A 26,527-nucleotide genomic window follows, 5' to 3' on the forward strand; every position below is an offset into this window, starting at 1 on the left:
ATCTTGAATTTCCAAGACTTTCCACTAAACCCCACTACAGTGGCCAATCTACTTATCACTGAGTTCATCCTGAAAGAAATTTGACTCCTGACATTGGAAAAGCTCAGAGAAAGCAGAAATCTCGGTGTAAAACACAAGAAAGTGGCATTCTTCTATCAATCCACCCATTAACAACACAGAAAGATAACACTGCGCTGATGCAAACCAACTTCTCTTTCATAATGCTGACCACTGAGCCTGCCAACATTTTCCTTCACAGAGAAAAGCAAGTTATCATTCAAATCGTACAGGCCAAACCTGGACAATAAATTCTTCAACAGAAAGTATGGAAACTTTACAAATATGAAGAACTAATTTAGCACGGCCACATACAACATTCTTTGAGCCAGAACTGGAAAAGCTGCTTACAAAGTGAAACAAGAAACACAGAGAGAATGATCTCAATTGATATGTTGTGGAAACTGCTAACCAATGCTCTGCTATATCTTTGATTGATGAAATGAGAAACAAGTGCCAAATCTACTTTCTGTATTTACACAGAACAAGAAAGCTGCATCCTATGAAGAATGATGAATATAGGAGTCAAAGTCTGGCAAAGATTGAGATGATCCAAGCTGGCCCTGGACCACTAATAATGTTTTTGAAGGACTGGGTTATAAGATTAACAGTTGTAGAAGATGAACGTTGTTTACACAATGTTAAAGCAAACGTTTTTATTAACCAAATATTTCCTAAATTGCAAACAAAAATGTGAAACTCTATCTGACACCTGTAGCAAATCTGAGGGCCTTCCCTGGTCCAGGGCACCAAGCCATACCCTTTTTCTACACAGGCTTGCTCCAAGGTTAGAAAAAGAAAAACTGCCTTAACTGGATTTTAACTTTTATAGTCGCCCTCTGAATCTTTCACCCCAATTCTTCCCACAGCCCTGTGAACACAGCTCTCTGGCTCTCTTGGGTCAATGCTGACTGTGTGTATATGGGTGTGTGTGTGTCATTACTGACCTTTGACTTCAGGACGACCAAGGGCTCTACTTACATCATGCATGGAGTCTAGAAGCTTGGTCAGTTGGTAGAACCTCTGCCAGCTCTGCCCAGAACTGTTGGGACACTTAGTGACCATCTTCCTCAGCTCTTTGATGTAATTTGTCCTCATTTCTTCAAATGCAGCCTGGCTCTTGAGACCATCTTTTGGAACTGTGTTAAGGAATACAAACATGTAAATCCCCCCATGTGAAACAGAAGCTTTAGCATCTTAGCATGGCCTCAAATATTTTAAACTCATATACTGATGATGAGGCTGGACTCCACCTTAATTGCATTTATGAATAAATATGATAGTTATGTACTTGGCAAACATTTGCCCATACACATACACAAATAAGTAACTTATGTATTAGAAGTAAGTTACTACTTTATATATTATCTTATTTTGTCCTGACACCAATATTAGGACATAACTTTCTATTATTCTCATTTACAGATGAGGAAATTGGGCTGGAGACTGAATCATTATTATGGAATGTGAAATAAGTCCACAGCAGCTCAGGGGCTGTGTAAACTGAGTCTGTTTTCAGTGTTCGCCTCTAACCACCATGCCACATGACCAGTGGCCTGTCTTCAGAATATTTTCTGAATTCTCCTGCTAGCCTCAGCTTACACTGTCTGTGGCTCTTCCCATTGTTCCATAATAGTGAAATCTATTTTCCTACCTCTAAGCTATTGGCTACTAGAATTAGCCACTTTTAACTTTGGTGATGTATAAGATGAAGGATTGTGTTTTCTTCTTTTATTTAATGGCTAGGTTTTACATTGAAACAAAACAAAGTTCATTTACAAAGAATTCTTTGGGAGGTCAGTGGCACAGCACTTGTACATAATTAGACACTCCCCATCCCCCCAAAATGGACACTCTGGGACTCCTGACTTTGAGCATTCAAGTATTTCTATGCTTTGCTGCAAGGGGCCGCTTCCTGGACAGATGTGAAAGGATGACGGAGAAGGAGCTACAGTCAGAGATGCTCATTTGAAAAATCTATGTCCATGCTTCGTTTTCACCATGGCAAATAAGAGGCAACACTTCAGCTTTGACTCTGAAGAATGAGATTATGTGGAACTTTTAGGAGATGGAGATTTCATGAAGATTCACCTTGTGATGTTAAGTGTTGTGAGTCGAAACTGCTCTTACTTCTTAATTACACTTGTTTGCTAATTTTTTGTAACTGGTATAAATAGTAATTCCTTGAGTCATCAGCACTTTAGACTCTCCAAGAAGAGTTTCTGGGTAGTATCTGTGAGCATGGAAGCCAAGTATACAACTGTCTCCAAATAAGCTTTATTTTCCCAAATAAAGATGTTAATTATCTTATAAATTAACTCCCACTATGGTGCTGATAATCTGGTGGAGTTTGATTACTGATACTTTTGATTTGTGGCTCACTTAAATCTATTTTTGTAGGGGGTGAGAATAAATTCCTAAAAACAACTGCACAAATTCTTGAGGCTTGTCAAATAGTAATTGTGGCATTAAATATCTGATTTTCAAAGTAAGACTTAAATACCACCCATTACATAAGAACTAGTTTCTTTTTAGAAGTTTAAAAAGGAAGAAAGGATGTAAATAAGCTTGCAAACACCAGCCTACACTGCTTGTCCAGAGATTAACAAATTTTTATATATAAAACCATTCAAAGTAAGTCTTTTCCAATGGGTGCCTATATGATGAAGGCCACCCTATACAATGAAAAATGATCTCCTATTGCAAGAAAGTGAGTGTATTTTTCTGTTCTATTGTACTACTATTTACTACAACAACTAAGATTAACTAAACCTCATGTTTCTTATAGTTGTGTTATCAAAAAGTCAAGATTATATTATCTTATGTCAAATATTATTACTTACATTTTATTGCTGTAAATGTAATCTACTGAAGTATATTAGACCAATTTCCCAGCTAGATTTTTTTTAGAAGTTGAAATAAATCAACAAATAAAGGGAAGTTAGGCAAAACCTCAAATTTTGGAGGTCTGCCCAGAATTTCTGAATTTACTTATTAAATGCAGCAGTCCTGCTGGAAAACTTCCAGAAAATCTACAGGCTGGGGAAGAGAAGAACGACAGGAAGGTAGGAGCCAGTCTGCTTGCCTCTGCACGCAAAGAATGGGAGGTTCTTTTGCTATCAGTACTAAACCCTGAGGTGCTGGCCATCCATTATGTAATTTAGCATTCTGAAAAAAGAACAATTTCAAATATTCAATCACAGATTAGCGAATAATCCCACTAAAACTCACAGTTTCTGTGATTCCTGAAATTTTTATATTTTCTGTCATTTAATTCCCCCCCCGCCTTTTTTCGCTTGTTAAAATCAGAATTGAAAGCACTAAGTTAGTTGCAAGCTAATAAATAAATTTGGGTAGCTTCAAAATGATATCAGAAGCTGTTAGAGGCTAAAAGAGTAAATAGATATAAACAGGATAAAGTACGAATTAAGTCCAAGGTGTCAGCATTTATAAAGCATTAGTAGCACAGGTGTTTAAAAAGTTCATCTCATTAAAGTCTAACTTCTGCCTAACGATTTTTAGAAGTAATTTTTTAAAAATTACCTCTACTAAATGGAAAGATAATTTTTAAAAAGTTATGCTACAGGGAGAATAAGTTAGGAATGTGAGGAAGCCCCTGACTGGACAGGGGACAGGGAGAAAAGCCCTGCTCCTTTGTGTAGACTCTGTGCATTGAGGAGTTTGCCAACAGAAAAGCTATAGGAGATGGGCTGTGTACAATAGTTGTGAGGGATGGTGGGCCTTAGTGAGGGATGGTGGGGCCTTAGTGAGGGATGATGGGCCTTAGTGAGGAATGGTGGGCCTTAGTGAGGGATGGTGGGCCTTAGTGAGGGATGGTGGGGCCTATGGCAAACTAGAGAGGCAGAACCCTGCCCTGGGCATCAAATTCAGTAAGAATAAAATAAAGCAAAAGGCCAAGAGCACCCTCCAAACCAAACACAGCTGTGAAGCAGCTGTTCTGGCCAGGTTTGCCCTGTGCTCCAGGACCCACCATTCTGTCTCAGGTTCACTGGCCTCCTGCTGCCTTCATGCCCCTCTGCAGCAGCCAGGGAGTAGGCTGGGAGGGCAGGAGCAGCACTGAAGGAGAAGTGCTGGGTCCCGGTCCTAACTCACATAGACTGACAAATACTTAGGGGCTCCTTTTTGTGTGCTTTCTAATGGGGCTACAAAACTCTGCTTTAAGAAACCAGGCAATACATACAAGGCATACCAAACTGTGAGGTCCAGCATTCACAAGGTCACGTCATCCATAGTTCCCCTGCTCTGAGTCCTGATTCAGGCTTGCTTCTCCTCAGAACCAGCTGGAAAGTTACCTCTACCTGCCTGCTCTACCCTGACCACCTCAGTTCTCCCAGGCTCCTTCTTTCAGAAGACTCTCCTAAATACTCTCCCTCCTCCCAAACCCTTTACAGAGCGCTAGAGAGGCTGGGTGCAGACTGCATGCTCCCTTTACACATGAACCACCCTTGCCTTTTTATGCTACTTGCATTGATATCTTTGCTGGCTCCTGACCTCTAGAGCAGCTCTCAACTCCCTCAGTGGCTACAGTACCTTGATCTAGAGTTCCCTTCTCTTATCATCTAACATTGTTCCAGATTTCACCTCATCCCACGTGCGTGTCCTCAAATTCTCCCCCCCCCCACCAAAAAAAAGTCCTGCATCAGTGTCTGATGAAGCCCTGCCAATGCCTTTGCTAAGGCTACTCCTGTCCTCCCTTGTCTCCTGGGGCACTGAATGCCATCAGCTTTCTCTCGGCTTCTCGACTTTCTCTGTACAAGCCACGCCATTCGTTATACCCATCTTGAATGCTCGGCTCTGGGCATCTCACGCTTGTACTCTCTCAGCTCCTGACCTCCCTGGCAGTCTCCTCTGACCCTTCTGCCTCTACCATCACCATTAACAAGGCCCATTGGCTCTTAGCTCTTCATTCAGGTCACAGCCTATGGTATGAATGTGAAATGTTTTGAGGTCTCATGTTTTGAACACTTATTCCCCAGATGGTGGTACTATTTGGGGGCTTCCTGGAAACTTTAAGAGGTGGGCTTAACTGGAGGAAGTAAATCACTGGAGATCCATCCTTCCTTTTCCTGTTTCTGTTTCCTGTCTCCTCTGTCATATGTTGTCAGCACCCTGAGCACTTGGGGTCAACAACCCTGGACTGGAGCCTCTGAAACCATGAGCCAAAATCAATCTTTCCTCCTTGAAGTTGTTTCTCTCAGGTATTTGGTCATAACAATAACAAAAATAATATACATAGTAACCTTATTTACCATTTGAGTCTAAACTATGAATTTCCATAAGGATAATCCATATTTCAAATCTGACTTCTCAGTTTCAGTCTCAAACTTCCCTTATCTTTGGGCCATCTCCATTAAGATACAGAGTGTGTAAAAAAATTAACCAATTGAGAACTAGAACTCATTTTATATGCCACAAAATGCTCTCCGAGTCCCTCCACTGACACGTTCTGGTTCCAGGCATCTCCTGTGAGTTACTGCTTCTTTGTGCATCACTGAGAACATTGCTTCTATTTTATTCTAATCCACTTTCACCTTCCGTCTAGTCAGTCACAAAGAACAGATCTGCAACTGGTCCTGAATAAATGTGTTTACCATGTGACCAGTTACCAGTCACCATCTGCCGTCTGCCTGCCTTTCCTGGCTCTTCCTCCTCTAACCTGTTTGCCTGTTGGGTAAGTTTTTGTGGACCTATAAAATGCAGCTTTGATTCTGTCACCCTGCCCCTCTACTCAAAAGCCTTTGGGGTTGTACTTGTCTGTCTACGTGATAAAATTTTTTCACTGGCAATTGAATACATCTGGCCCAATAGACACCCCCACTTTATTCTTCTCTGTAGCCCAGCATAATTTGATGATCTTGACAAATTAACTGAATGAGTACATAAAATAAAACCATTTAAAATTAACAGGCCAAACAAGTGCCCTGCGAAATTAAGTGCTATTGCTTTCATATGCCCCCATCTGTACCCTACACATGATTAGATCAGTCCCACTCCCAACATGAAGAGCATAAAGAGACACTACTTCTCATATCCAATCTAGAACAATCTAAGATCCAGCTGGGTCATGCCTCGCCTCCCCGACTACATAACTCAAGTGTTCTTTATTTGAGCCACCAATACACCCTTTTACAACTCTGTCATTGATCAGCATGGTTCATAATATATTCAGTTTGTCCTTGAATGTATCTGACAGGATAAGCTCCCTGAGGGCATCTTACAAGACATACTACCAGACACTTAATAAACAGTAGTCACTGGGTGAGTGAAAAGGGTGTTTAACATATACAAAATTTTGTAATTAATAAGTAACTTAGTTCATCCAAGGCCAAACCCTCTTCCTATCTCTTCAAAATTTCTTTTCAGAGGGTAGGTACCAACTCTCTGAGTATTACAAATGGGCTACTGTCCTGCAGAGAAGATGATCTGACAATGTAGAAAAAGTGCCAGGGTGGACATCAATATACCTGTGCTTAGTAGCAGCAAAACCTTCATTATGGTGTACTCTTCAAAGGTCAGCTGCAGTCGCACGAACTGAAGGCTGATCTGGTGCATCCCTTGGCACAGTTCATACATGGCAGACTGATGCATCTTCTCTCTGCAAAGGAAAAGCAGCAGCATGTGTAAGAAGGCAGCCCAGGCTGACAGCCCAAGTCAGCCCTGAACCCATTTCTTCAAGTTCCAACACGAAGCAACTTCTGCATTTTAAAAACAAGCTAGATGCCTTTCAGAGTGCCTGGCAAGTAAATAGAGTTTAGACCAGTCCTCCTGAGCCATTTACTAGCACCGTGTGAGATCACAGGAGAAGCACTGATAATTCTTTCAGGGCATCATGATTCCCTTTCATGTTAAGGGTTATGCTAATGGATGGTAGTGCTGTGATGAGATCTGTAAAACAGAGCAACTGTAGTGATGTGGTGTGAAGCACCGAGACTTGTTCCCTTTGGGTTGCAGGTGTGGCACATTGACTATTTGGAGAGGACTGGACTAGATGCTATGAACAGAGGTCAGCAGTAACCAAGCTTATTTCCACATGGGCCCTCCTTACAGAGGTCATCGAGTATGTCTGTTAACTTTCGATCAACATGTTATACAGGAAATTGAAGATAATTTAGAAAGATGAGATCTCCAATTAGAGTTGGCTCTGATCAAGAGAGGCAGTGACACGGTCACCCACATGGCCAACCCATCCCCTCACTGTACCATCCAAATATTCCCATGAAAATTTACACTCTATGACAACAGAAGTCATTCTTTTCTATTTCCTTGAGAAGTAAGCAATGAATCACATTATTTTTTGATGTTATTCAAAGTGATGTGTTTGTTAGGAGGCCCTGCACAACTAGTCTTGTGACCATCCTAGAAAAAAAAGTAAGACAGATGGCGAGACAAGGAAAAGACGTGCCAGGTCAGCACAACAGGAAAGAGGGCATGAGGCCTGATGCGTTTCTCCAGTGCAACAAGGCAGGTGGGCACCCGATGGAAAGGGGCACTGCAGCTGCCTCCTAGGTGCCAGGTATCTCTTCCAAGTGGTAACACATAAGGAACCACAGGGAAACCATGGCACATCGCTCCAAACAGCATCATCATCTTCCCTCTCCCATCATAAGCTAGAAGATAGTTAAAATTAATAACATACACACACACACAGTAGTAGCAAAAAGCCTATAGATCTAACATCTAGAATTAACCATGTAACATATGCTAACACTATTGCAATATTTGATTTAGATTTTTAGACATCTTCATCATTGCACATCAGAGTCCTGCTCTCCCTTCTTCCTGTATCTGACCCATGTCTTCCTCGTTTGAGATGGGAACACCCAGCTTGAGGGATTATCATGTTCTCCCAGATGTGTGTATTAACTGTACATATGTGTCTATAAAACAATGTAGAAGCCTGAATTGTCATACAGATATTTGAAACTAGAGATGTACATCCTTCAGCAACTAGTTTTCATCCAATTCTGAGATGAATCCATTTTGATACCAGTAATTCTCAGTGAATTCACTCTAGCCACTTCAAACTTTGCTTGTGTAAATACATCACAACTCAAGAGTTCTTTAAAATGTGTGTGTGTGTGTGTGTGTGTGTGTGTGTGTGTGTGCGTGTGTGTATTTATGTGTTGTGGAGGCCTCAGGGTATTGGATCTGTTGGAGCTGGTGTTAAAGGCAGTTTTGAGCTGCCACACGTGGTGGCTGGGAACTGAACTTGGGTCTTCTGCAAGAATATTTAAGTGCTCTTAACCCCTGAGTCATCTCTCCAGCTCCCAAAACAGGTTACATAATCAATTTGTGGAGGGAGGGACATATGGTTTTTTGCCTTTTTATTGCTGTTACAAAGAAGACCCAAGGAGCACCCTATGCGCTTCCAGAGGACAAAGCAGGAAACAGAACTGCTGAGTCAGGGCTTCCTGTCCATCTGCAAGGCTTCTGTCCACCAGCAGGGCATGTGAGGGCCCTTTCTTTCCACACTCCACTCCATTACACTATCCAGTTCCAGATAGTCTGCCATCCCATGAGCAGATGTTAAAGGGCAACAAATAATTGCTTTTATTTTCCATTCCAATATCATCAACACGCTCAACAATTTTTTTCCAAATTTTCACTGACCATTTCTTCTTTAGTGATTTCTTTTTCTTTCTTTTTCTTTTTTGAGACAGGGTCTCCCTGCAGCCCCAACTGGCCTGGAACTCACTATGGAGACCAGGTTGGCCTTGAACTCACAGAGATCTGCCTGCCTCTGCCTCCCAAGTGCTGGGATTAAAGGTGTGCGCCACCACGCCCAGCATAGCAATTCATTTTTTTACATTTTTGTCCATGTTATACATTTTTATAGTTCTATTATTAAGTAAAACCATTTTAATTTTAAAATTTTATTATTTTTTAAATTATTGTTATTATTAGTCAGGTTTCATGTAGCTCAGGCTGGCCTCAAACTTGTTATGTAGCCGAGGATGACATTGAATTTTTGATCCTCTTGCTTCCATCTCCCAAGTGCTGGGATTATAGATGTGCAATGCTAGACATGGTTTATTTGGTGTTGGGGATCAAACCCAGGTCTTTGTGAATGCCAGGCAGGTACTCTACAAACTGAGCTACATCCCTAGCTCTTATTTTCATTTTTTTAGGGGACAGGGCTTTGCTGTGCTATCCATGTTGTGCTCAAGGGATCCTCTTGCCTCAACCTCCAAATACTTGGGACAACAGGCATATGCCACCATGCCCCCCCCCCCTTTTGGTCTTTTTGAGACAGGGTCTCCCTGTAGCCCCACCTGTCCTGGAACTCACTATGTAGACCAGACTGGCCTTGAATTCACAGAGATCCACCTGCCTCTGCCTCCCAAGTGCCTTTTTATTCTTAATATTTTCGGCCTTAAATTTTTTTGTTGTGTTTTCACGTCTTCTCTTTCTCCCTCTCTCTTTTTTTTCCTCTTTCTTTTAAGAAACACTTAATTTTTTCATTTTTATGTGTATGAGTGCTTTGCCTGCATGTATATGAGTGCACCTGTGTTGTGCAATGGTCACGGAGGTCAGAAGAGGGCATTGGATCCCCTGGAACTAGAGTTAGGAGCAGTTGTTAGCCACCACGTGGGTGCTGGGAATCGAACCCAGGTCCTCTGCAAGAGCAGCCAGTGCTCTTAACCACCGAGCCATCTCTCCAGCTCCCTTTCTTGATAGAACTTGCCTGATATGTTCTCTTCTACTTTCTTTTCAAATTTGCCACGTGTCTAATACTCAGCAAAAAAAAAAAGGAGCCAAATTTAAATACTGAGAGCCTCAGAGTTTTTTTTTTTTTTTAAACCATTTTCCAATCCCAAATATTTTGCCATTTTAACAGCTTGCTGTAATCTGTTTTCATTTATTTTGAGGAGTAACCCCTTTGGTTTTTCTCCCCCGTTTAAACTTTCTTCCCTCCCTTTTCCCTTCTTTCCCTCTTTTCCTATTTTCTTTCCTTTAACTGGATCGATGTGAGTTGAACTCCTCTCCTTGTGCCTCTACTGGATTTAGAAGGTGTACGTCTTATTTTTGCACTTCTAATGTTATTCTTAAATGAAGAACTTGCACAGTTAAGATTCTAAAGCTAAGCAGCAGCTTTTCCAGGGGAAAGGGAAACGTGAGAACACAGGCCTCCATTCTGCTCTTTCCCACTTTCCCCGTGAATCCTCTTCGGTGTGTGGAAGCCATATGTTCACATCACCGTTGAAAGCAGTGTCTCTCACACACCACGTTTGCTCACATTTACTAGCATGTTTGGTAATATTCCTCTTTTCCTCCTTTTTGTAGTGGTAGGGATTGAACCCTGGGCTTGTACATGCCAGGCAGGCAAGCACTGTGCCATGCAGCCCCAACCCCACCAGTGAGTGTGGACTCACCAGTCTTTGTTGGAGCCGTCACTCCCTGTCCATCATGCCTCACTTCTGGGTTTAATTTCTTACTGAAGAAGATATTTTAGCGATCCTTTCAGCTGAAGTTAGTTGTTGAATGTTCAAGTGTTTTATTTCAACCTGTCTGAAGAGCCTTTACCTTCCTTCTTAGATAATACCTTATAAAGATAGAGCTTGAAAGGCAGTTCCCCCTTCAGGGCTTTGAAGATAGTATTCCACGATGCCTGGACCTTCAGCCTTGAGAAAATTTCCAAATAGTCTGCAATTCTTTCATAGGTAACCTGAATTCTCTTTGGTAGAATTATATATTTTTTCTTTATCTTATGCCTGAAGTTTGTGATGTACATAGGTCCAATGTGATTTTTTTTCTTTCTCTTGTTCAAGACACAGTGCTATTGTAGACCTATAGGTATATTTTCAATTCCAAAACGTCCTTAGCCATTGTTTCTCCAAGGATCACCTTTATTCCATTCCTATCAGTTTTTTAATTTTTAAAGATATTTTATTTATTATTTTTATTTTGTGTGTATGAGTGTATTGCCTGCATGTATGTAAGTGCACCTGTGTCGTGCAATGGCCATGGAGGTCAAAACCAGGCATCAGATCCCCTGGAGCTGAAGTTACAGATGGTTGTTAACTGCCATGTGGGTGCTGAGAATCAAACCCTAGTCCTCTGCAAAAGCAGCCAGTGCTCTTAACCTCTGAGCCGTCTCTCCAGCCCCCTCCTAACAGTTTTAAACCCCTGTTAGTGGTATATCTGGCCTTCCTGTTGCTTCTTCTGTACTAACTTCTCTTTTCTATTTATTGTTGTCTTAGGATCTGCATTCCAGGTAATTTTTCTTAGATCTATTTTCCGATTGAATATTTTCTTCCTTGTCTATGTGAAATCCACTGTTTAATGTCTACAGTTACTTAAATTTTTGTGGCAATATTGACCATGTCAAGCAGTTTAGAAATAGTCTATTTAGTTCTTTTGCAAACATTCCTATTACTTTCCACCAGACATTTCTTCTTTCATGGCTATTATATCTCCTTTTCCATTGCTAGACATTTTAAACATGCTTCTTTTATAGTTTTTGTTAAGATTTAAAAATTATTTTTTAGGATGCTAATACATATGTCTAGAGTGCATTATTTTGGCATAAACTCTTTTGAGTGAATCCCATGGGTACTGGCTGATGGAATGCTATGGGTAGTTCCTGCATTTAAAACTGTCCTGAGTGTAAATGTCTCACTTCTTCTGGGCCAGTTTTTATGTTAATTTTTTAGCTTAAAGGCTTTTGGTAGGCCTCATGTAATTTATATTTGTACTCCACACTTGACGTGGTGCAGGGTTGGTTCCTTATTTCTTCTAGCTTCCTTGCCAAATCCCTGGGCTAGTTAGTAACTGGGTTTTTTTTTTTTTTTTTTTTTTGTTTTTTTGCTCTGTAGCTCCAGCTGGCCTGGAACTCACTATGTAGACCAGGCTGGCCTTGAAGGTCAACTACTTAGTAAGTCCCTGTCTGAAAAAACAACAAACCCCCAAACCTCATAAATCAAAACTACCCCCCCATATTATTGTGGAATATTACATACAAGAGTATGGGGACTGTGTGCTCAGAGTTTGGATACTGCTGTGTGTATGATCTGGTTTTAGTGCCAAAACCTCTCTGAGGCCCTGTTAGCTGTTGCTGCTTTTTTTTTCCTCTAAGTCTTTTTGAGACAGGATCTCCCTGAAGCTGGATGTCCTGGATTCACTATTGAGACCAGGCTGGCTTCGAACACACAGAGATCCGCCTGCCTCTGCCTCCCAAGTGCTGGGATTAAAGGTGTGTGCCACCACGCCCGGCCAGTAGCTGAGTTTTATTGTTCTTAGTAGTAGAGCCCTGGATTTATGCCTAGGACTCTACTATAGGCCCCAGCCCAGCTGGAGTAATTCTTTTCCTGTTAGTGTTCTAACAGGCACCCCTAAAACAGATGTCTGCACCTAATTGTTGGTCAATTGGGGGCTCTCTCTCTCTCTCTCTCTCTCTCTCTCTCTCTCTCGACTAGAGGTCAACTGTCAACCTCAGGTGTTGTTCCTTGGGTGCCATTCACCTTCTTTCTTTGAGACAGGGTCTCCCATTGGGCTGGGTTCACTAGCTAGTGAGCCTCAGGGATCTGCCCTTTGCCTCTCCAGTGCTGGGATTGTAAGTGCACGCCACTTTGCTTGCTTTTTTACATGAAATCTGGAGACTGAACCCAGGTCCTCATGCTTCCAAGGCAAGCACATTACCTACTAAGCTACCTCCACAGCCCCATTTTCTTTCTCCTTTTGAGGTTGCTTATGTCTTTAAGAGTGTTTTTAAAGTGCAATTTTCTGCTAACGGGGAAAGAAGGCTCAGTTCAGTTTCATTCTATTAATTACAAGATTCTTAAACATAGGACCTATGTTCAACTAACCATTTAAAAAAGTCAAAAAGAATATGGTAGAGAAGTGCTAAATAATGTTTACTCAATAAATATTTTATGAACAAACAAGAACGAGAAGGAAAAGGAAAGTAAATAAGACGAGGGAACGAAGACAAATTTGCATATATTGGTGATATTAAGCAGAGGTAATACTGGTAATTTACAGACAGTAAAATTATTGAGTGGCTCCCAAGTTAAATATGGTATTTGTGAAGATCTCAAAAAGTATTGAGAAAGTGTGAGAGCTAGAGACATTATGTTAAGGAGACTGCAAAATCAGGGTAACCATGGAGGTTGACACAATATGCACTTGACACTGGGTTATAAAAGTGTCTTTGTATTGCATTTTGAATGTATGATGGTTGGTTTTTGTCAACTTGGCATAAACTAGAGACACCTGAGAGAAAGGAGCCTTAGGTGAGGAATTTCTTCCATCAGATTGGCCTGTGGACATGTCTGTGGGGCATTTTCTTGATTGTTAAGTGGATCTAGCCATCCCCAGGCAGGTCCTGGGTTACAGAAGAAAGCAGGCTGTGCAAAGGTCAGAGGAAGCAAGTCAGTAAGCAGCATTCTTCTATGGTCTTTACTTATGCTTCTGCCTCTAGGTTCTCGCCTTGAGTTCCTCTCATCCTGGCTTCCCTCAGTGATGGACTGTTACTCTGCAGTATAAGATATAATAAACCCTTTCCTCCCCAAGTTGGTTTTGGAGAGTGTTTTTTCACAGCAACAGAACTATGTGTGTGCATGTGCGTGGTGTGTGTGTGTGTGTGTGTGTGTGTGTGTGTGTGTTCATATTGGTATGGAGGCTAGAAGACAAACAGGTGTCATTCTTCAGGAAGGTGCCATCCACCTTGTTTTTAGAGACACGGTCCCTCACTGGTTTGGAGCTTGCCGGTCGGCTAATCTGGCTGGCTAGCAAGCTCCAGGGATCCTGCACTGGGATTTTAAGTACACCATTGAACTGGCTATTTTTTTTTTGTGGGTTCTGGGAATGAACTCAGGTCCTCATGCCTGTGTGGCAAGCTCTTTCTTCAATGAGCTATCTCCTCAGCCCCTCATATGCTTTTGCTGTCTTCCCAGAGAAGGAACAGGTACTTTGGCTTTGCACAGAGAACCTAGTGCAACAGCTCCAGAGGCTTGTGGTCCTGTGACTATAACTTCTAAAACCCCAGCTTCTCACTGGCAAAAGTGAAATATCAGTAATAATTCTAATCTTGTATGGACATGAGAATGAATGACATTGGAATGCTCAAATTATAAAGTACTGTGTGAATGTTAGTCTTTAACAAATATAATTGTAATAGAAAAATAAAATATTTCTAGAGAAGCCACTGATTAGTTTGGCTGAAACAGGCCAAGAAAGCATTAAATTCTTAAAAATGACTTTTCAAGAGAATAACATTTTATTATTATAACTTCTATAAATAGGTGGGTAAACGAAGGGAAAAAGGCAGAGAGGAGGCAGATGTTCACAAGGCAGAAGTGGCTTGCCTTGTGTTAAACGTGAGAAGTAAACACCTTCCTGTCAAAGTGTTTCTGTTGCTAAGATGTGCTAACACAATATATCCACACACAGACTAAAGGTTAGAGAGAGACTCGGATTTTACCTGAAAACACATTAGAGTGTTCATGTGTGGTAACACACCTAAAGAAAGCATTGAGTGCCACTTAGGCTTGAACATTTTTTGTCGCTTAAGTCTTAACTCTTTGTTGAAGGATCACCTGAATAACCTCCTTGTCCTTCTGGCTGGGCTCAGGGATCATGAATACCATTCAAGGACAGATCCCAAACACTGGAGCTGGGTTACTTCTTGCCAATTCTCATAATGTCTTGTAAGAAATTGCCTTCCTGCTTATGGTGAAGAAAACGTGAGGAAGCCATGATCTAAACCCTGATATTTTACTTCAAAATCCAGGCCTTATCCTCTCTGTGTGCTGTTGGTCCAGGAACACTTTTCACATCTCTTTCTTACCATACTCATTTGTTTCTCCTTTGCTCTGCACTGCACTAAGAGTTTATGTTTTCAAATTTCACTGCTGTGTCTGAGGCATGAAATGGAATTCTCCAAAGAAGGAGCATTGGATTGTATACTCAATATCGTTTGACATTTCATGAAACTAAGGCATTTTGAAAACACATTTAGCTATACTGCATTATTTTGTACAATTAGATTTAATGTACAGAAAGGTACATCCAAAGGAGTGGAGGCAGGGATAGTCTTTTTGGCACGACACTGGTAGAAATACTTTGCAGAAATATTCTGTATATACTTTTAGCCATTTAATAATTGTATCTGACTTCGAATGGAATAATTTAAGACTATACTTGACTACTCTGGGAATGAGAAATGAGTTTGTATACTGCCTCTAAAAACTAGAAGCAAATTCATTCTTCAAAGTCAGCCTAAAATGAAGGTGGTAAGAAAGGATATGGGTGGGCACAGCCCGTATGATGGTGGAATTTAACCTGAAGAGCTGGCAGTTGCCTGGCTGTACTTCTAGCTTCTAACCTACTTGTACATGACATCCTTTTCTATGTGTTTTCACATTGATGGGAACAAAATAAACTGTAATATGTATAAATACATCTACCAAAGAGGGCATAGAGATCTAGCTCGAATTCTAAGACTCCTGGGTTAAAATTTATGAAAATAAAAATTTGAATACATGGTCTCACTCTATTGCCAGGATTACAGTCATGGGCACCATGCCCAGCTTCTAGAAAATTTAAAAAAAAAAATACCTTCTAGAAAATTTAAAAAAAAATACTTCAAAAATTTTGTTACTTTCAATTTTCTCAAACTAGGAAACTAGTTTTACTCATAGCCGTGACTTCATCTGGTCTTCTCAGGACATCCATTTTACTAAACAAAAGTCATATGATCATTTGGAAATAGTTTTAAAATATTACAGCAAATAATCCAACTTTTCCCACACTGATTTCCAGTTGGAACTAAAGTGAATATTCACAGAAAATATTTTGTTGTTGTTGTTACTTTTAGAAAATTTAAGGAGTTTACTTATAAAATAACAGTAGTAATTAGAAAAAGCCCAGTTAAATCAGGGTGGGTGGAACATTCAAAATTCAAATGCTCTGCATGTGAGTTGACTGGTTTTAGCTATATACCTAAATAACCTGGATACCTCTTGTGTCCGCAGAACTCATACCATCTACCAGTAGAATTATTTTTCTCTCATCTATTCATGAATAAAATAATGTGTTGTATCATATGGTTTTTAACTTTTTGAAACCTAAGTAACTCAAAGCATGGTCTATAATCAACTCTCTTATTATTTTCTGGCTTGGGAAAAATCAAATTTCTTGAGGGATGCAGTCCCTAAGAGGTTATCCATGCTCCAGTAGACAATCCTGTTGAACTTGGGTCTAGAAAAAGCTCTCTAAGCTAACTTATAATTTAAAAATTCTGCAACAATTGAGATTTTGACTAAAGACATGTGTCTACCCATGCTGGCAACTCTGAGTAGACTCAATGGGTTTTTATTTTTAAATTTATTATATTATGTATTATTATTTTTGTTTTATGTGTATGAATGTATTTCTTGCATATGTATAAGTGCACCCGTGTTGTGCAATGCCAGTGCAGGTTAGAAGAGGGCATTAGATCCCCTGGAACTGGAGTTATGGATGGTAGTTAATCGCCATGTGGGTTCTGGGAATTGAACCCAGGTCCTCTGCAGGAGCAGCCAGTGCTCTTAACCACTGAGCCGTCTCTCCAGTCCCTCTTTTTTTTTTTTTTTTTTAAAGAGCACACGGGCTGGAGAGATGGTACAGCTATTTAAAGGCTCAGGTTCACAAACAAAAAAAAGAGTACATGGAGTTGGGAGGGATAAGTGGTGTGGGGACAGGGAGGGATTGAGAGAATAGGGGATAGATTTGATCAAAACATATTATATATATGTATGACATTCTCAAACAAAAGTATAAAGTGTACACAGCTATCATCGTATGTCAACAGTGCCGTGCTTACCTTACATTATGAGGGCAATGCATTGAACCTACTGTCCAATGGAATACTCTTGTTAACTATTCAGCTTACATTACTAGATAAAAATAAAAACCAAACATAGTCATTCAGTTATCTGGAAGGTCATCCAGTAGCAGCTGGAGGGAAATTACTGCTCTGTAAGTGCAATCTTAGAGTCATAGCTTTGCTCTACTCTGATCTAAGCAGTCATCCGATCAACTGAACTACAGGACATTCTCAGAGCCAGGCACTTGCAGAGTGCTGAAGCTGTAAGCATTAACCTGAAAGCCTATGGGGACTCCTGATGAGGACTTCTAAGTAGCACCATAGCTGGGCGCTTCCTGGTTGGAAATGTGTGTGTGTGTGTGTGTGTGTGTGCGTGTGCACGTGTGTCTGTGTTTCCCACCTGTCTTTTCCAGATTTGCATTAGTGATCTCTAAACTCTTGCATTGATGCCACAGGCTCAGTTGGATTCATCTTTAAGGTGGACAATTTCAGGAGCACACTTAAGACTCACCTTAGTTGTCTCCTTGGTATTATCCCTGACATTCAGCCAGATAACTAGAAAGTTAAAAGTGACAAAAACAGTAAAGAATGGAACTCTGTCCCCCCAAAACAGCCTTTATGGAAGAGCTCCATCCCTTGCCAAACTGTTTCTGGGGACATGTCCAATTGTTTGGCTCTCACTATTTTATTTTATTTTTTTCATTTTCTTTTTTTTTTTTTTTTTTTTTGGTCTTTTTGAGACAGGGTCTCCCTGTAGCCCCAGCTGGCCTGGAACTTGCTATGTAGACCAGGCTGGCCTTGAACTCACAGAGATTCACCAGTCTCTCCAGCCTCTGCCTCCCAAGTGCTGGGATTAAAGGCATGCACCACTACGCCTGGCACGGTTTTCACTATTTTTTTTTTTTTAACATTTTTTGAGACAGGGTCTCCCTGTAGCCCCAGCTATCCTGGAACTCACTATGTAGACCAGGCTGGCCTTGAACTCACAGAGATCCTCCTGCCTCTGCCTCCTGAGTGCTGGGATTAAAGGCGTGTGCCACCATGCCCAGCTGGTTTTCACTATTCTTACAAAACCATTATTGTGGTGTATTGATCTTGAACTTGGATCTAGAAAAATCTTCTGTAAACTGACTTCTACTTAAAGAATCTCTGAACGAATTGAGATTGTTACTAAAGACATGTATCTACCCATGCTGGTGGCTGTAGTAGTCACATTAAGCAAAAGGCAGAGGGAAGCCCATCAACAGATGAACAGATATAGAAAATACAGTATGTACACATATTATTCATCTTTGGAAAGGATATTCCATACATGTGATATCACATGAATAAATCTTTATCTTATAGGCCAAGTCAAACAAGTCAGTCACAAAAGAACAAATGCTATATGATTTGTTCTAGATTTCACCTAGATGTAGTTTTCTGAGGAATGGAACTCACAGAAAGTAGAATGGTGATTAGCAGGAGCTGGGGGAGAGGGTAATGTGGAATTGGTTATTAAAGGATATACAACTTCAGCTTCACAAGATGAAGAATTCTGGAAATTGGCTGCACAATATGACTGTACTTTATTACCACTAAGCTGCACACACAATGGGAGTTAAGATAGTAAGTCTTCTGTATATTTTTATCCCCACTAAATTTTGAAAATTAAGGAAAAAAATCCAATGAATCTTTACAAATCATAATCTTGACATACTTTGACAAAGATTAAGAAACTAAACATTGTGTTTTATTATGGAACTTCTCTTAGGGTTTGGGCATTTATTCTTTCTTCTTTTATAACATATGAAATACCTCTTCTCCATTTTCATAGCTAGGCTTTGCCTTTCTGTGTCTCAAAAGACCTTTGATCTTTGTGTACATGGGCTTTTATTGCAAGCTGCCCTCAGTGCTTTTAGAAAACAGGAAAGGTAAAAATTCTTTAATAAACCACGATTTCAAAAGGTCATGCAGAAACAGTCCCCAAAGACCTATTTGTTGTAGTGCTGGTACCCTAAAGGGGAAGAAGAAAATGGAACTTCTTGTTTCACTTTCTTTTCTTCCCACAGACTCACATCTAATCACTGTAATCCTGTCACACTGACTGATGTTCTAAATGCTTAAGTACAACAGTTCCCCAGCTCCACCATCTGTGGGAACCCAGGAAAAGTACAACGATACTGTTTATTCCAGATCCTTCAGCAACAGTGCACTAACCTGCCTTCTCACCCAAAACCTCTGAGGTGTACAATGCAACACTTTATTTAGGAAAGAACTGCAAAAAGAAAGCTGAAAGATTCCACAGTTGTCCTTGGCATTAAACCCGAGGGACCTCTTACACTGTGGTCTGTGTCCTTCGCAATAGCAAGGCACCTATTTTTCATGACTGTTTTTTTTTGATGATAGGTACACAATGGTGTGAGGGGATGGTAAGTAAATATCGCCCAGCAATGGGAATAGGTGAATCCAATGGCTTTCACAAGCTGAGCTGCTGAATCAAGGTAGAACTTCCCCAAGTCTCTAGAATCTCAGGAGCAGGTCTATCCATAAGTACATTTGCTATTTAGCAAGTTGTTACTACAGTAAACTGCCTCAAGAACCCTGTAGCAACAGCATCAGTCTCACAACAGTGAGTCAAATAACTTGAGATCACAGCAGATTGGACATTGCATGCTACATCATTAGGTTGGGATAAATGGAACACCTTGTTATGTGGTCAGTGTAACAGATGGCTCCTGTCTCAAGCTTGCTATTGAAAAAACAAAATAAAACAAAAACCAAAATAACATGCAGAAACAGTGTCTTCAAATTTTAATCAGAATAAAAATGGTCTCAATTTGAATATTCAAATTAGTTCAGTTTACTATTTGTTTTCCCCCCATGATCCTAAAGAGACTTTTTCAGAACTGACAAAATTGACCAGCAGGAAGCTTTTGCTAGCTGTGGGTCTGATACCTGCTTCTTTTTATCACTTATATAATTCATTTGCAGATAGGGTAAAGCTTAGTGCTAGGTTCTGGAATCACTGTGAGAACTCTTGCTGCCTGTGCTGAGCTTTCCTGGACGGATGCCTCAGAGGGCAGTGGTCTCTAAGACAGTCATCTCTTCCCCTACTAACTTCACATGGTCTGTTCAATCCACTGTTTTGTTTGTCACCTTAATTGATGTTCAAAAGAGGTATGTATCCACAGAACTGCCCCTTGACTTCAGCACCTCAATTTCCTCTGACTTTAATGGATGTTGAGTATAACTCTTGTACATCTAAAAATCTAGAAAGGGCATGATGACATGGCAACCATTACCACTGATGGTCCTAGAAGTGCAGGGAAAAATGTATTTTTACCATAAATATTATATATAGTAATTTTTTTGTAAATTATTTATTGAATGTTCCCGCATTTCAGACAGAATATCTTAATCATCTTTATACCCCCTTCCCCACTGGCACCCTCCCATAGCCCCCCACCCCACTGGAATTCATATATTCTGTCATTTGTGTCACAGCCTACTGTGACAAGTTAGCGTCCCCAGATGTCCATCAGGGAAATTTCATCCACTGAGGTCTAGTCAGCATATCTAGAGTCCCTTCCTTTAAGAAGAGCAGCTTTTCCTTACTCAGCAGTAATCAGATGCCAAATCTTCAACTAAGGTTGGGACCTGCCATCCATCTCCAGTTCTGTGCTGGAATTTTGCCTGCTTGAGTTTGCATAGGTCTTGTGTAATGCTGTCACCATTGCAGTAGGTTCATATGAGCAGGGTCCCAGGAGCTTGTAGAACTCTCTTTCCATATGGTCATATACATACAGTAATTTTTTTTTTTGTCTTTTTGAGACAGGGTCTCCCTGTAGCCCCAGCTGTCCTAGAACTCACTATGTAAACCAGGCTGTCCTCGAACTCACAGAGATCTGCCTGCCTCTGCCTCCCAAGTGCTGGGATTAAAGGTGTGAGCCACCACACCTTTGTACCATAACTTTTAAATATTTAATATAAAGGGCCATAACTTTTGAATATTTAATATAAGATAGTTCAGTTGTAAAGTGCTTGATGTGTAAGCACAAGGACCTAAGTTCAATCCCCATGTAAAAAAAAACAGGCATGGTGGGATGTGCATGTAATCCCAGAGCTGAGATGGCACAGATTGGCAGATTGCTAGGAATGCTGGTCAGCCACCCTAGGTGAATTGACAGATCCTAGGCCAATGAGAGACCCTGTCTCAAACAAGGTACAGAGTTCCTAAGGAATGATGATATTTGAGATTGTCCTCTGGCTTCCACATGCATGTGTACGCACACACACATACACAACACACACACACACACACAAACACACACACACACACACAACTTAACATAATTAGTAATTTCTTTCAGGTACCAGGATACAGTTTTTGGTAGGAGAAAGCACATAGCCACAGATGCTGAGAAAACTCAGATTGTACAGAAAATGAAATTGGGGGGTATTTGTGATGAATCACATGACAAACTGTTTATATTTGAGCACAGGTTTATGCTCAAGTGCATCTTCCCAGGCCAGTAACAACATAATTGATTCTAAGCAATGTCTCAGGATAATTACTGTATCGTGGAGACATTCCTGTCCCTGAGCTCTGTACCTAGAGAACAGTGAGATCAGGAACAGCAGTAGCAGAGTCTAAATGGAGCCCAACTCATGTGCACTATCTGCACCAGCAGTGGGGTCTTCCATTTGGCCATGTATGAACACACCAGCACTATATTCCCACGGATAATGAATTTGTCTTCTGGTAGGAATTAATTGGACAGTTTAAGATGAAGCAGACAGATTTTATTTTTGTGATTCTTGCTTTGGAGGGGAAGTTTATACATGTACTAGCTCTAGTTCTTAATGAGACTACAGTGATTTACTTACTTCAAGAAATTTCCTAGAAAGAAAGTCAACTCTCAGAGACAGAGCATGTGCTCTAAAATACAGAGTGGTACACTTAGAACCTCATGAGCTCTCTGGGTTAGGACTTGTTGCCAAAAATGCTATAGCATTCATTTACCCCATACATGGGTTCTACATTTGTTGATAAAGCCAGAGATAGATAAAAGATATTGGAGAAGGGGCTGGAGAGAAGGCTCACTGGTTAAGAGCATTGACTGCTCTTGCAGAGGACCCAAGTTTGGTTCCCAGCACCCACATGGTGGCTAACAACCATCCCTAAGTCCAGTTCCAGGGGATCTGATGCCTTCTTCTGGCCTCTGCAAGCGTTGCACACATGGGTGCATTTATATACATATAGGCAAAGCACTCATACACATAAAGTAAAAACAAACAGAATTATAAAATATTGGGGAAAACTTGTATCTGAAGTAACATATGAGGGCTTTTTCACTGAACAATACAGTATAGCAATTATTCCACAGCATTTCCAATGCTTTAGGTATTTAAGTATTTAGGGGAGATTTGAAATATGAGGGAAGGTGGGCATCAATTCACATCAGGAACAATATTCTCTACTGAAAGTTTTTTTTTCTTAATTACCAAGTCTCAGGTGTAGGTAGTAGACTTCAAGAGAAGACAGAATACTTTCAGTGAGAAAGACTGCTTTACATAGAGACATTTTGGATATAAAAATTTGTTTAATTTCAATAAATAACCAGTTACTTCACTTGTAAAAGAGGAGCACAAAAGTCAGGAATTTTATCCAATACACAGTGAAATGACAGAATGTGAACAAAGTTAATTCCTGACTTAGAAATGTCACTGTACTATTCAGGTAATAAGTGTGTATGAGCCACTTTTTCCACTACAAAATAGATTTGTACTCACCAGACCCTCAAAGAATCAGCTTCCTGAAGCAAAAAGTCACATCACTCTAGTACCTGGGGTCTGGGCCATAGAAAGAAGGACATGCTCCTATAAAGCTGGAAGTGCGGTTGCCTTCCAAGGGGATAGCACAGGGGCTCATGCTTACTGAGGTGACTGCAGCATGTGTGGCTGTTGGGGCATGGGAGGGGGCTGGAGTACAACTGTGCTCACCTTGGTCCTTCTATTTGGAAAGTCTCACTGTGCTAGGAGGAAAGATCCAAAGATCCAGGGATTCTGTTATCATAGACGCTATTACATTCCCAAATCAAATTGGGCCCTAGATATCATTTTTGGGGTGCCATAATTCTAGGTGAAAGAGACTTTCCTTTGTTTCAATTATTATAAAAGCTGATACACTGCCTGAGTAGAAAAAAAAAGAAAATGTTCAACTGAATTTATTAGGGATAGGTCATGTGTCCTGTCTTATTACTGGTTCTGAACATCTGTCACAGAGTAGATTCTGTTCAGGACATTATGAACAACTACATCATTCATTACTGGGTTTGCCACTATGCCAGGCATGACAACCATTTCCCATAAGATATGCATATTCCATGGTGTGAACAGTGCTCTTTCAGGGTATAGCCTAGACATTTATTTATTTTTTATTTATTTAAAATGTTGAGAAAGAGGCAGCCGGCATTTTCTAATCTTCCCATCTACTTTGAAATTCTGTGAACTTCTAATCAGAAGGAACATGTAGTTTCTCTTTAATGACACTGATTTGTTGGGGTTTGGGGTTCACTGCCTAAGAGCAATATGTATTAAGGCCAAGACTTCTAAAGTGTCAATTTCCTATACCTGTGACTGAACCCTCAGGCAGTGTCACAGGCATCCACAGTGTCAGGAAACAGAGAGACCACAGGAAGTGAAGCCATGCTAAGAACACTCAAGCTCTAGTCCTCGTGGACTCACTTCTTCCAGCTAGGTCTCAACTCAAGGCCCATCAAATGCATGAGTCTATGGGGGACATTTTACCTTCAAACCACAATAAACTCTTTATGAAAGGGCTTGATAGAAGCAAGTTTAGACTTCCCATCTCTGTGGGGCTTAGTGTTCTGCCTCCTGTGGAGGATGTGGCCATGAGATGCCATCTTGGAAGCAAAAAGCAGTCCCTTACCAAATACCAAACCTGCTGGTACCTTGATCTTAGACTTCCCAGTCTCCAGAACTTTGAGAAACATGTTTTTATTGCTTGTATATTACTCAGTTTCCAGTGTTTTGTTACAGCAGCACAAACAGGATTGAAATGAGCAGTTGGGAGACAAAACAATCATAAATAAATGAATTCCATAGAGCTATTTTGGGAATGGAGGCTTCAATGAATTTAAGACCATGAGTGACAGAGTTTTGAGAAAAAGTTTTCCATTTAGGGAAACCATCCCACATAATGTGCACAATTTCTATTGGTGTCAAAAAGTAACTTTGTGGGACTGGAGAGATGGCTCAGCAGTTAAGAACACTGGTTATTCTTGCAGAAGACCTGGGTTTGAATCCCAGCACCCACATGGCAGTTAACAACTGTCTGTAACTCTAGTTCCAGGGGATCTGACAGCTTCTTCTGTCCTCCATGGGCACTGCATGACAGGTGCACTTACCTATATGCAGGCAATACATGCATACACATAAAATAAAAATAATAAATAAAATATTTTTAAAAAGTAACTTTGCCTAGTTAGTTATCTACCCTCTGGGAAAAGTCTATGAAACTCTCTTCATGCTTATTTTGAAAGTTAATAAAACAGATTTTACATTTTTATTTAATGCATTAAAGATTTGGTGATATCATCCTAGTCTACAAGAGATGAGGTAAAGGGCTACAGAGCCAAAACGAGGGAAGGAGAAGGCATGAAACACAGAGGAAAAGACAGAAAAGCAGGAAATGGGGGTGTTGTTTCCCACGATGGAAGGCAGACCATTAGTCCACAATGATTTCCATTCCTAGAGCAGTCACCTATGAATCTTTGTCACCTGTCATTTGACTTTACCTTATTAATCTCCTATTCATGCACCTCTGTCTTATGTACCCTGTACTTCATGGGCCACTCTATAGAACACTGGGGGGTGGACTGTGCCATTCACTCCTCTGCATTCCTTAGCACAGTCATCATGGGACTCTGCATGTTATACATGCTCTCTGTATTTATTACTCACTGTAATTTCTAGTCACTATTCGTGTGTGCGTGTGTGTGTGTGTGTGTGTGTGTGTGTGTGTGTGCGTGTGTGTCACAGTATGTATGTGGAGGTCAGGGGAAAACCTTAGGTACTGGTCCCTGCCTTCTATCTTGTTTTGAGACAGGGTCTCTTTATTGTTTACTACTGTGTAAGCCAGGCAAGGAGACTCTCCTGTCTCTGTCTCCCATAGAGCTAAAGGAGTGCTGGAATTACAGATTCATACCACTGTGCCTGGTTTTATGTGGATGCTGGGGATTCGAACTCAGGCCCTCATACTTGTGTGGCAAACACAGTACCCACTAAGCCATCTTCCCAGAAATGTTCATAAATTTTTAGTGAAATGATAGATTTAATTTCATTTCATAGTCAGGAAAGTGAGTAGGATAGTCATTATACTGTCCTTTAAAAAAATAATGCTTTTTAAACAGTGATTTTTACTAAAATATTTATATTTTATGCTATTACTTATAAAAATGCAACAGTTTGTTACTGTTATTTTGTTTTTATAGTACTGGGGATTGAACCCAGGGCCTTGTGCATGCTAGGTAAATATTCTACCACAGAGGTACATCCATAGCCCAGTTATTGTTATTTCAAAATAAATCAATAGATCAGAAGTTTAAAAATTTTGTTTGGGTAATTATCACTAAGTGCAATTTATATGAAGAAAAGGACTTTGTACTCTGCAGTGATTTTAAAAGTATAAGGGGATCTGAGAACATCAGGTTTATAAATTGCTGCTATCTAATTCCCACACACTGTAGGCAAGAAATGAAGGCTTAGAAAATAAATTCATTCATTTGACAACAGCAAGCTTATCAGCAACAAAGTCAGAGACTTTAGACTTTAGGTCTTCAAAGCTGAGCTCTTAAAGGAGACACAATTGATTTAAACTTTAATTTAAAAATTTAATTAAAAGCTGCATTTTTTCTAAGATGTAATAATCCATGTATGCTATTTATACATTGGTGCATTCCTATTTATTTGAAAAGGTAACTCTTATGAGAGATGATACATAATTGGTCAGTAAGAGTTCCACAATATAAAGTACCTGAAACTGTAAGGATGTTTCAGACATTTACACCGTAGCCTAAAAAGGCAGCAGCCTTAACATAGCTAAACATGAACTTCAGCATTTAGACCTAAGGGACACTTAGGTCTAAAACTTGGAGCCTTCACTTCTTCATCATTAAACAAAGAAGGAAAAATAAAATAAATTCCCCCATCACAGAGTTGAAAGGATTAAGGAAAATGGTACAACCAAAGTCCTAATGTCTCCCTACACTGCTTAGTGATTACAGTGTCTGCAAAGGTAGAGAGGAACATCACAGATTAGCAAGAAGGATGGGAGGCGTCTGTCAACTGCTAATGCCCCTTATTCTACTGGAATGCTTATATCTCCATGAGGAGGGCACAGGTGCCCTGGAGGTACTGTTGACATAACATCTGGGGATGTGTAGTCACCTAGCAATGTGCAGATTCAACTCTGTGTGAATAAGGAGGTGCAGGGCCTCCATCTATGGTGTTTCCCTCTATTTCCACTTGCTTCTCTCAAAATTTTATCCCCCCCCCCTCTGTGGTCACATCACATGCAGTAGCACCTGTATGGAGGTCAGAGGACAGCTCTCAGGAGTGGCTTCTCTCCTCCATCAT

At 40.4% G+C, this 26,527-nt stretch overlaps 1 protein-coding gene across 4 annotated transcripts in view; it reads right to left on the reverse strand.

Annotated features, from left to right (window-relative positions):
• The window catches only part of Nr3c2 (nuclear receptor subfamily 3 group C member 2), a 373,979-nt gene that overhangs the window by 40,046 nt on the left and 307,406 nt on the right, over positions 1-26,527 (reverse strand). For all 4 annotated transcript variants that reach the window (XM_029555030.1, XM_029555028.1, XM_029555029.1 and 1 more), the window contains exons 7-8: positions 6,543-6,673; positions 1,039-1,196 (exon numbers count right to left, since the gene is read on the reverse strand). In XM_029555030.1, the coding sequence (XP_029410890.1) occupies positions 1,039-1,196; positions 6,543-6,673 (289 nt within the window). The remainder of the gene's footprint in view (positions 1-1,038; positions 1,197-6,542; positions 6,674-26,527) is intronic.

This window comes from Nannospalax galili, unplaced genomic scaffold (genome assembly GCF_000622305.1).
Source record: "Nannospalax galili isolate Female #2095 unplaced genomic scaffold, S.galili_v1.0 scaffold585, whole genome shotgun sequence".
Lineage (NCBI taxonomy): Eukaryota > Metazoa > Chordata > Mammalia > Rodentia > Spalacidae > Nannospalax > Nannospalax galili.